The sequence below is a fragment of the Rhinopithecus bieti genome, unplaced genomic scaffold (genome assembly GCF_001698545.2).
Source record: "Rhinopithecus bieti isolate Rb0 unplaced genomic scaffold, ASM169854v2 scaffold_35730, whole genome shotgun sequence".
NCBI classification, from domain to species: Eukaryota; Metazoa; Chordata; class Mammalia; order Primates; family Cercopithecidae; genus Rhinopithecus; species Rhinopithecus bieti.
The window spans coordinates 307,733-320,239 of record NW_016815070.1 but is presented as its reverse complement, the minus strand read 5'-3'; the positions used below and the strand labels follow the sequence as shown (position 1 = coordinate 320,239).

Here is a 12,507-nt window from a genome sequence, read left to right as displayed (position 1 = left end):
AAAGAGAACTGTATTTTGGTCCAAACACACTTAGGATTGTAATGTTTTCTATGGGAGTGATCCTTTTCTCATTATGAAATATCCCTTTCTTTGTCTCTAGTAATTTTCTTTGCCCTGAAGAAGACTTTATATGATATTAATATGATCACTCCTACTTTAAAATTAATGTTAGCACTGTACATATTTTTCCCATTTTTTTACTTTCAACATATCTATCATTGTATTTCAAGTGAGTTTCTTTTTTTTTTTTTTTTTTTTTTTTTTTTTTGAGATGGATCTCGCTCTATTGCCCAGGCTGGAGTGCAATGGTGCAATTTTAGCTCACTGCAACCTCCGCCTCCCAGGTACAAGTGATTTTCCTGCCTCAGCCTGCCAAGTAGCTGGGACTACAGGCATGTGCCATCACGTCTAGCTAATTTTTTGTATTTTTAGTAGAGACAGGATTTCACCATGACTGCCAGGATGGTCTCGATCTCCTGACCTCGTGATTCACCCACCTCGGCCTCCCAAAGTGCTGAGATTACAGGCATGAGTCACTGCGCCCGGCCTCAGGTGAGTTTCTTATAGTCATCATATGGTCATATGGTTGGATCATGTTTGTTTGAGTTTTTTTAATCCACTCAAACAATCTCTGCCTTTACATTGGTGGTCTTCAGAACACTTAAATTTCAGGTGATATGTTTTGGTTGTGTCTCACCCAAATCTCATCCTGAATTTGAGCTCCCATAATCCCCACATGTCACTGGAGGGACCCAGTGGGAGTTAATTGAATCATGAAGGCGGGTTTTTCCCATGCTGTTCTCATGATACTGAACAGATCTCATGAGATCTGATGGTTTTATAAAGGGCAGTTCCTCTGCACATGCTCTCTTGCCTGCCGCCATGTAAGACGTGCCTTTGCTCTTTCTTTGCTTTCTGCCATGATTGTGAGGCCTCCCCAGCTATGTGGAATTTGGGTCCATTAAACCTCTTTTTCTTTATAAATTAACCAGTCTCAGGTATGTCTTTATTAACAGAGTGGGAACAGACTAATACATAAGGTGATTAATGATATATTAAAACTTGAGTCTGCCAATTTATTTTTTTCCTATTCTTCCTCTTTCTAATTCCTCTGTTTCTCATTTCTTACCTTCATATGAGTTGCTTTTTAAGAATAACTCTCTGTATTGTTTTCTTAGTGGTTGCTCTAGGTATTAAGATATAAATATGTAATTTATTACTGTCTACTCATATCAGTATTTACCATTTCCACTGAAGTATAGAAACCTTCTATTTAGGTCCCTCTACCCTTCACACTTTTAAAATACAATTGTCTTAAGTATTCCATCCATAAACATTGGGTATCACACGAGATGGTATTACAGTTTTGCTTCAACTATCAAACATAATTTAAGAATTGCCTGATAATTAGGATACTCTAATTGTAATTATCTTACTCATTCCAATGTTCTTCTCTCCTTTCTGAATTTCCAAGCTTTCTTTTCTTATTTCCTTTCTGTTTAAAGAATTCCCTTTAGACATTATTTAAGGGTAGGTTTTACAAGCAACAGTTTTACAGTTTTACTTCCATTGAGAATGCATTTATTTCTCCTTCATTCCTGACAAATATTTTCACTAGATATAGAATCCTGGGTTGGGAGTTCTTTTCTTTCAGTATTTGAAAAATGCTATGCTACTTACCTCTTGTCTTCATGATTTCATATGAGAAATCTATGTAATTCAAATTCGTGTTCCATATAAGCAATGTGTCCTTTCTCTCTGGCTGTTTCAATATTTTTTTCTTGTCTAATGATATTTTTGATGTGTCTTGGCATGGATTTACATAGGTTTATTCTATTTGGAGTTTGCATTACCTCTTGAATATGTATGCTTACGCCTTTCACCCAGTTTGGGAGAGTTTCCAGACAATACATCTTTAAATACCTCTTCAGTACCATTCTCTCTCTCCTCTGACTTCGATGTAATTAATGTTACATCTTTTGTTATTGTCCCTCAAGTCCCTGAGACTGTTCATTTTTTTCCAGTCTATTTTCTCTCTGTTGCTCAACTTGGGTAATTTCTATTGATCTGTCCTGAAATTCACTGATTTTATCTGCTGTCATCTTCACTTTATTGAGCTGATCACTGAGCTTTTATTTGGTGGTTGTATTTCTCAGTTCAATAATTTCCATTTGGCTCTATTTTATAACTTCTATTTCTTTGGGAGATTTTCTACTGTTTCATTTGTTGCAAGAGAATTCCTAATTGCTTGTTAAAACAATTTTGTAATTCCAACATCCAATTCATGTAAATACTGGCTTCTGTTGATTGTTTTTTTCTCATTCATGTTGTGATTTTCCTGGTTCTTGGCATTTTAATTGCATTCTGGGCATTATGGATTTTATATTACGAGACTCCGGATCCAATTTCATCTTTTCTGTTAGCAGTCATTCTAGGTGGGAGAAGGACCAAGGGGGTATGCGTGGGGCAAAAGATCAACTTCTAATTTGGCCCCACTGAAACTATGTAGGATTGGTTGTTCCATTGATGTTCAGCTGGAGTAGAAAAAGTGTTGTCACAAAGATTTTCTGTGGTCCTTTGGCTAGAAGGAACAAGATTTTCTGGGACTTTTTTTTTTTTTTTTTTAAGATCTGTGCCGTGATTGTTGGTCGCAGGTGAGAAAGATTTCTGAATGCTCTATCAGAGATTATAGAGTCAACGAGGGAATCAAGGGAAGCGTTCCCTTTTTGCTTAAGACCCAACAGCCCCTAGACATTTCATTTTCTCCTTTTCAAGTCTTCTTATACAGATTAAGCATTTTAATCCAAAAATCCAAGATCCAAATACGAAATTCTCCAAAATCTGAAACTTTTTGAGCACCAATATAATGCTCAAAGGTCATACCCAAAGGAAATGCTCATTGGAGCATTTTGGATTTCAGATTTTCAGATTAGGGATGCTCAACCACTAAGAATAATGCAAATATTCCAAAATCTGAAAAATCAGAAACACTTCTCGTCCCAACCATTTTAGATAAGGAATACTCAACCTATACTTGTTTGTTGCGTTATGTCTAGGGCTTCTTAGTTATAAAGGTGAGGACCTCATTGGAATATGGTTATTCCATATTGGCAGAATAAGAAGTCCAGATTAGTTTTTAAATTCAAAAGTATTCCAGTCTTCAATATCCATAAATTCAAGGACAATTTAAGATAATTTCTTAGCCCATTTCCTCTAATGATTTTTTTTCATTCATAAAACTTCCAGTTTCCAAAGAGCATACTGTCCTTTGTTCCTCTGGGAAGCAATCTGAAGGAAGGCTTTGATCATTTAGGTATCTGTTCTGTTTAACACTGCAAGCACCAGGACTGAACACCTATTTGAGGCTCTGGAGGATATTACAATATTACAATATTGGAATAGGGATGAGATCTTCACCTACACAATGGTCAAACAACAGGAAATTCTCTAGAAAAATGTGGCTATAGACTTAAGTCACTTTTCCTACCTTAGTCTAGACAATAACCACGAATGAGCATTCTCAGGTTACACTTGTTCTTTGAACTTCAATGTACTTGGTTCCTCCCTCCTAAATATGAAGCTTATCATGGTGCTTCTTCCCCCTCAAACTGAAGTCCAGCTATTAACTCTAGTATATTTTTTACTTTATACTTTGTGTTCCAACTGGAATGAATTTCTCCCAATCCTCTGTTGTTCACTTCCTCAAAGATACCCAAATTAAGTGCTTCTACTACCTGCATCTAAGATAGATCAATACAGTACGAGCCAGGGGATTTTCTCCAGCAGATAGAATGTGCCTCACAAAAGCCTACCCTGGCCATTGCCCCCAGCTACCTCATGCAGGTCTGCTCTCCAGGGGAAGAGCAGCTCTGTGTGTCAGGTACAGAAAATCAACATGGCAATGGCAGCTGTGAGTCCCAGAAGCTGTGACATGGCTGCAGCCACAGCTATACCTTCAAGTGAAATTTTCAACTGGCCCTGCAGTGGTGGTATAGTGGTGGTTGCTGTAGCTGTACCGACAAATTTAAAGGGAAACAGGATTTATTTTACAGAAATCTACTTTATAAATTTTCCTAGGATGCTCCAAAACTGGAGGAGAAAACCTCTATCCCACAGTGTAAGATTCTCCTTTAACATATCTTCCTTTTGTTCCACAATATTGATGGAACAGGAAATGCTCGGCACATTGAGGATACAGTAGGGAGCAGACGGCATTCCTATCCTTGTAAGGCTTACCTTTAATAGCAGGCAAGTTACCCGAACAGTTATGCCAATGACCATTTAACCAACTGTGAGAAGGACAAGGGAAATAACAAGTGGGTTCCATTTTCTTTGAAATCTCAGCAAGAGCCATATTCTTTTAAGAGTGTCAAAGTAAGCATCAAGCACACCATAGCATTGTGTTTATTAGAGTACAAGGACAAAAAGTGGATGCAATTGTTTCAGAACTAGTAAGCCTCTGAATTCAATGTAATTATTTTAGTGCCATGATTTTCTTTGTGCCTCTTAATAAATATTCTACACATGGGGGCTCCAAGGGCCTCAATGAAAAGGCAGTGCATTTGATTAAGACAGATTTATTGTAAAACAATCACTATGAGGGAGTCGGGGTGTACCATGACTGGAATGCTCCCCGCAGCTGCCCCTACCTCTTTGTTTGTCCTGTCGGCTTGCACCAAAGTTCCATTCAGGCAAGGTTCCACATAGTGAAGCTCCTCATTATACTGCAAAGGAAAAGAGTCAAGAAGGAACACTTAATTAAGAATTGCAGGGTACTTCTTAATAATTTAAGGAGATACGCACCCAAAAAAGCGGCACAATCACAGGCTATATTTATTCACATAAGGTTTTCCTCTAGACAACTATGATTATGTGCTACAGACAGACTTTATTCTTTTCTTGTTTGAAGGAGAAACTTCTAGAGCACATGCTGGTAGATGGCAGGGTTCAGGGTGCACCCTGTTAACTGACCATTCTTTGGGGTTGCCTCCAAACACTGGCAGTTCCCTGAGCATGGCTAACAGCCCATGGTCCTGGTGGGAGCTGAAGAGCATCCCAGAGTTGTGTGGATACAGCTCCAGTTACTGTCTTTGGGTTCATGGAACCAACGGACACATGTGTGGCTTACACATGAGTGGGGACAGAATAAGCCTTGATGTTCCCTGGTCACTCTGCAAGGGTATGTAGGTGCTGATCAGGGCACTGTCCATGCACAATTTCCCATACATTGCCAACACCAGCACTCCCATCACTTCAATCCCAGAATATCCAGAATAGGACCTCCCCACTTTTTTTTGCCCAAAGCTCACCACCAGGTAGCAAAAATGTGAGTAGTCTCATCTTAATTTCTCTCAGCAAGCCTGCTTCTCTGCCCTGCAGGGAGGCTGGTCCTTACACATTCGATCATGTTGCCTCCTGTCAATCCCATTTACAGCTCCCATTGCTGTGCAGATGAATGTTCCCAGGGCTTTGCAAGGCTCTGGACCCTTGGTCCTGCTGACACTCTAGCATCTTTACTCATCAGCCTTCCCCTAAAACTTGTCCTGGCCAGCCATTATTCCCCTGCTGTCCTCTGACATGTCTCTTCTTTTCCTTCAGGCCCTCCAATGCTGGGACCCCTGTTTTGAGCTATCACTCTGGCACCTCTTCTCTCTGGCTGACTCCTGTTCATCTCCTGGGTCAGATTATTCCCACCTCCTCTGGGAAGCAGCCTCTGGTGCAGGCTAGGCACCGGGTTAGGTCCCTCTTCTATATAATCCCTGTAAATTCTAATTATCTGTTGGTCAGATTCCCCACCACAAAGTGGAATGACACCATTAGGGCCCATGCCTGGTCCTTCAGTGTATTTTCTGCAACAAGCACAGGGCTGGACCCACAGTAGGTGCTTGAGGACCATTTGATTGATGACAGTGTCATGGTATACCTACTTTAGCAGTCAGAGAGGCCCAGAGCTCCTGAAGGAAGAGAACAGAACCATCTCTCCCAGACCCAGCTAACTCTTGAGCAAAGTTGGCCTAGGGAGTTTGCACTTTAAAACTAAAATCAGCGAGGACCATGCAGGGCTGTGAGCAAGGGAGTGAGTGAAATAAAGAGATGAGCTTGAGAAATCCCTCTGGATACACTGCAGGGACAGGTCGAAGAGGGGCTAGACCTAAAGCTGCTCAAGAACAACTGGGATGTATCAGGTTTCCCATGGAGAGAGCCTCACAAAGCAAGCAGGAGTGGTGATCACACTGACCTTGGCAATTAACTGTTATTGAGCACTTACTGCATCCAGGCAGCAGGTAAACTTCATCTGCAGGTCATCTTAGCATCATTTGGCAAGCACCTCCAATCACTCTCCTTTTACAGGTGGGGAAACTGAGGCACGGCAAAAATGATCGACTTGCCCAAAGACACCAGAGAGTAAGTGAGGGGTGGTAGAGTCCAGATTCAAATCCAGGCAGTCTGACCTCACAGCCACTGAAAACAGGACCTCAATGCTCCCAACTTATCGTCTCCAGCCCCCAAGCCTCCAGATCTCCCCATCAGTCAAGCTTGTGCCCTCTCTTTCATCTTTGCTTTTAGTCATATAAAAAGCATTTGAAAAAATACCCAATGGTTTGAGGGCTTAAATATCCTCTAACGAGGCATGGAGAAAAAAATATATTTATGACGTTAGCCATTGAGAAATGGAAGTATGACTTTTAGTCAACAAACAGAACATCATCTCAGGATCCAAGAAGCAACTGCACAGTTCACTATGAAGGAAAACTCCTCCAGAGCTCTCAATCTCTGTTGGACTGACCCTGGAAGTTGCTGAGAAAACAGCCATTCCCTTCTCCTTCACTTCCCTTGCTGACTCATTTGATTTAGGGTGACAGTACACTGATTTCTAAGGCCTGAACCTCAAAGGATCTTAGCCAGCCACAGCCATCCAGTTCCCCCTGCTGGACACAACCTCTCATAGCCTGCCTTGTAGTTAGGGGCAAATGACCATGACATAAGGGAAAGTTTGATGGGCAGATTCAATGAAATGTTTTCCTGCCATTAAGGGAAAACTCATCTATACGCACTCTTTTCTTCCTGCTTGGGATGCTATTGTGGAGGTGCTGCAGCCATTTTGCAACTATGAGGTTACAAGACAAAGAATGGAATGCAAAGCCCAAGGAAGACAGAGCAGGAAGATGGAGCCAGTGTGGGCCCCCGAAGATAACATTGAGCTACTGTGCAAAAGCTGCAGCTACCCTCCTCCAGGTTTCTTACATGACATTATCAGATGCTTGTATGCTGAACCAACCTTTCCTCACCTGTTCTGTAACCTAGAGCCCAAAACTTTCCTAACTGAGGTTCCCACTGTGGTTTTACTTCCTCTCATTCTTCCATTTTGCAGGTAAATTGAATCACTTCATTGACATTCTACCTAATACACACTCTCAAAGTTGATTCCTGGGGTTGTACAGTGTGAGCTGGGAGTCACGTCACTTGGGTCCAAGTCCTGTCTCTACCATGTACTCACTGTGTGGCCTTGGGGAAGTTGCTAAGCCACTCTGATCCCAGAATCTTATGCATAAGAAGATACTAATTCACCTTCTAGTCTCCCTCTGGGGGCCCCTGCAGAAACTGAGTGAGGCAACAGACCTGAAACTGCCTTGCTAATATAAAAGTCTATACTTGTGGGGGCTCCAGAGGGGATTTAAAAGTCAAGAAGAGCAAGGAGTTCTTGACCTCATCAGGGAGGTACATGTGCAGTAATCAAAACCATGCTTGCCATCACTGTGTGCGCTATGGCCTCAGTGGAGGAATCCACTCTTCTGAATCCCAGCCAGCTTGTTAGTGGCATCATCCAAGCTTGCAGTTGACTAATTTCCCTTGACTGCATCAGGATAAAGCTATGCCGAGCAATCTGGTCTGTATCACCAGAGGGAGCCGGGCTCAGCCATGTGTGTAAGGGAACTGCACACCAGGCAGCTGTACCAAGGAGGCCTGCTAGCTGTGCATGCTCCTCTCACTACCCAACAGCTCCTCCCAAGGGGGACCCCAAGGATGCCCTGTACACGGAACTGCTTCCAGACTCCTCACAGTCCTTTATTTGGAAATCTTTCAGCTTCTGCATTTTTATGTATGTTCTCTAGATTTCTATTTTGTGAAACGATGATGTGGAAGGGCCATACATATTTACAACTCAAGATTTGGTCACCTCTTGCCCTAAGACATAACAGCCTTATAAATAGCTCTCCTTGATCCCTAATGAAATAATCTGATATCAATAGTCTAAGGAAGAAAAGGATACAACGTACATCATCACCAGTTAGATGCCATTTCCTTCTACAATTTGCTTTTACTCCCCTGCACTACCAGGATTGAACCCTAAAGAAGCACTTAACCTTTCCCCTTCCTGCCCAAGTGGTTAGTCCTTCTTACAGATTTCTGGGAAATGGGAAGAGTCTCTTAGGGAGAGAGGAGTGGACGCAGGCTGCCCTGGAAATGGGTCCAGTCCAGCCCACCAAGCACATGGTGAGGAAATGGACACACGGCTTTCACCCTTCAAAGAGCTTAGAAGCTGCCACATAGCACACAGGGACTCGGACGCTGTAGGCTTTCTTCTCCCTGCTTCCTTCCTGGTTGGTTTTCCTTTCCTGATTCTCACAAGGGTAGAACAGTAGAGCTAAAAGCAACTGAGGCAGGCAGGCCTGGGTTCAAATCCTGACCCTGCCACACGCTTGCTGGGTGACCTTGGCCTCAGCTTTTGTGTTGGGGAAACAGGTATTCTAACTGCACCTCTCTCATGAGCTCACTGTGAGGATGAAATAACAGTCAACACAGAACCTGGCACATAAGAATGAGAAAGGCATCTAGGCGCACAGGCACAAATGCACAAAAAAGAAAGAAAATATATGTGTGAGTGTGATGTGTGCTACATAGAGGGAAAGTCCAACAGATAACACCCTGCACCCAGAGCTGGAGCTTGCTATGAAGGAAGAAGGTGATGTCAGTGATGCAAAGTGACCCTCTCTTTGGAACAGGGACATGTGTCCTTGGCCTTCTCTGGAGAGCAGGGATCTGCATTTGTTGGGGAAAAGATGCCATGTCATCAGGCACATGTCACTGTCTACATACCCAAGACAAGCCCATGATGTCTGGCCACACACTGTCCCACTCTAAGCCACCCTCTGAATCCTCCCAGGGACCGGGGTCTTTGGCAGACAGGGAGCCAAGATGGTGCAGCCAGCTTACTGGCAAATCCCCATGTAGGAAGGCATCTGCCACAGAACTCTTCATGTCTTTATTTGCTCACTGAATTTACCCTAAGCACCTACTGTGTGCTGGGGACATAAAACACTGGCTAAGTTTGCTCATGACCATCATTGTAGAGTGACAACCGTTTTTTCTTACTTTTCTTAGTAAAAGAGTATGTTCATTCCATCTGAACATAAGGTCTCTTTTTCCTTTTGTTTGTTTTGTTTGTTTGTTTTGAGATGGGGTCTCATTCAGGTATCACCCAGGCTGGAGTGCAGTGGTGTGATCACAGCTCACTGCAGCCTCCACCTCCCAGGGTCAAGCAATCCTCCTGACTCAGCCTCCCAAATAACTTAGACCACAGGCACATGCCACCACATCCAGCTAGTTTTTTTATTATCATTTGCAGAGAGAAGGTCTCCCTATGTTGCCCAGGCTGGTCTCGAACTCCTGGGCTCAAGCAATCCTCCTGCCTCAGCCTCCCAAAGTACTAGGATTACAGGCATGAGTCACTGCACCTGGCCCTGGCTTTCCTTTTTATGATAAATAGTGCTTATCTGTGATGCTGCAACAGTCCCTCCAAAAATAACAACAGGTTTGAGACAAACCCACAATCTTCCTCAGGTATTAGACTACATCCCACAACTCTTGCTGAGGAAACTGTCCCTTTGTCTCCATTCAACCTCCAAAGTCTCCACTCTGAAGGCAAGGGACACATTACATGCCTCTTCTTTCCTTTTGCCCAGTGTCTGTGCGCATTCCCTACATCTCCCCTTTTACAGACACAGCAAAGTGATCAATGAGAATCTTAATGATGATCTAAAATAGGAAAGGCAACTTTCATTAAATGAAGGGCCAGAATGTTCTGCAGAAGGATCTAAAAGCAATGCAAATGGGCTAGACCCTCTCACCAAGGTTCATAGGAGCTTCCAAATTAGTGTAGAATTCCAGCACACATTGGCTCAGGTGAATCACAGCCCAAAAGCCAGAGAGCCAAGGACAACTGACTTTGGGCTCTGGATAATAGTGAGGAATCCACCTAATGTCAGAAACTGAACTTGACAGATGAAAGCAATTTCGCTTTCAGGTCTAACAGAAGGTTATCAGTCACCTAGAGAAGAGGATGAGGAAAGAACCTCCCTAAGCAGGGAGCGGCTTTAGGGAGCATCTCAACACCCTGCCCTGAAGCTGAGACTCATTTTTGTGCCTCTCCACTGCCTCCATGGGTTGTCCCAATTCCTCCACCTGGCTGACCAGACTGGTTCGATCTGGCTTGCCTCTCTCCATCCAGTCTCATTCATTTCACCGTCACTCACCGGATCCACTCACCTCCACATTCACCTGTACTCCCATGTGATCCAGACACACCCATGTGATCCAGAGCTCCTTCTTGGGGGTTGGGGTGGGGTCTTACACCTGCAAATGGCACTTTCTTTCTCAGTTATTGATTCCTTCCTCCTTTTCTCCCTGCTCTGTCCCACCACGTTTGCCTATGTCTGGCTAGCCTACTTATCTTCAAGTGTCCACTCAGTCACTACTTCTTCTGATAAGCCACCACAGAGCAGGCGGCATATACCCCAGCTGTAGACACCCAGTCCCCCAACTACTCTCTCTCCAAGACTGCACTGGCCACACTGGGTTGTGACACCTGCTTCCCAGTAGCCCCCACACAAGGATCACATACAGAAAACCTAAATCTATGAGAGCAGACACCTTGTCTGAAGTCAGCCCCAACGCTTAATGCAGAGCACTCAGTACTATTTGTTGACTGAATCAATAGAACAAAGAAACAAAAAGGCGAAATTGCAGAGATTTTGCCTTTTGGACGTGGTGGCATGTGCCTGTGGTCCGAGCTATTTGGGAGGCTGAGTCAGGAGGATTGCTTGACCCTGGAAGGTGGAGGCTGCAGTGAGCTGCGATCACACCACTGCACTCCAGCCTGGGTGATACCTGAATGAGACCCCCATCTCAAAAACAAACAAACAAAAGGAAAAAGAGACCTTATGTTCAGATGGAATGAACATACTCTTTTACTAAGAAAAGTAAGAATGCCTGATGGAAAGGACTAGGAACAAAGCCAGGAAAAAAAAAATTGGCACAGAAACAAAAAATAAGATGAGAATCTCTAACCCTTTCAAAAAACAGGTAAATAAACAAAAAGTAAAGGAAGTAAGTGGCTACATTCTAAAGAATCCAAAGTTCGGCAAAAAAAAAAAAAAAAAAAAAAACCCATAGAATTAAATGCTGCCATGCTCATGTAATGCAAGAAACTGATGCAGAATTGCTGGGACTCCATTAAATATTTTTATAGTTTTACTGGTGCACTTTTGATTAAATAACCTTTGAATGAAAATGTGTAGGGATTATGTAATAAACCAGATGAAAACACAACATTTTCACCAACACAAGCCATCCTAGGGATCTTCTGCATTACAAAAGCATCTTATGTAATTTGAAACACAACTGGACACAATTAGTAGTACAGAACAAATGAGCACTGAAAGAAAATACTATCCTCATACTTTTAATACGGAATCGATTACTTTAAAAAGCAAATCCACAGCAGACAAAGCATTGGAGAAACCGTTCTAAAGAAAATCTGCAAATTAAAACCAGGGCATCAGAAAGTTCTTGCTTGAACTAACAAATGATGCTCTTCTTAATTTAAGTCTGCACAAATATGGGCTACAGGAGGCATTTAAACTGATTTAACAAAATCTGCCCAGTTAATACTATGTTCGTTTAAGACATGGCTTGAGCTTCTGTAAAGTCATTTTTCAAATTTCAACATCGGACAGAATTAGCACCCTCATTTTTATGATAATATTGTTAATTTAATGCATGGCTTGAAGTTAGACTTCAAAGTGAATCAGAAAAATATGCCTTTTCTCTTGTCAGAGACATCTCTCTTCATGCACCAGTGGTTTGACCTTAAAATTTTAACTTCAACTGCACAAAATTACTCTCATATTTCAACTATTCTTTCATAATTCAATCAGTTAGTTTGTCCATTTTAGATAGATCTTGCAATACCTTGCCCATGAAAGCTAAAACAAGTTTTAACATTATCTTTTTACGTTTATACTCTGGATAGATCAAGATCAGAAACTTTTCAGTATAATATTAAACATGCCGTTCACAATGAACTTAATAAAACATGCAAAACCGAAAGACAAACTTCAGTAGCCAAGGGAAGTCTTTCCCACTATTTAAATCTCTTTCCTCCGTCCTCCACTATGGCACTGAAAAATCAAGTGGCAATGATGAATTAGATTTGCACAAACAAAA

At 42.3% G+C, this 12,507-nt stretch overlaps 1 protein-coding gene across 2 annotated transcripts in view; it reads right to left on the bottom strand.

Moving 5' to 3' along the window:
- Positions 1-12,507, bottom strand: part of CACNA2D3 (calcium voltage-gated channel auxiliary subunit alpha2delta 3) — a 753,656-nt gene that overhangs the window by 487,960 nt on the left and 253,189 nt on the right. For both annotated transcript variants that reach the window (XM_017852939.1, XM_017852941.1), the window contains exon 7: positions 4,650-4,724. In XM_017852939.1, the coding sequence (XP_017708428.1) occupies positions 4,650-4,724 (75 nt within the window). The remainder of the gene's footprint in view (positions 1-4,649; positions 4,725-12,507) is intronic.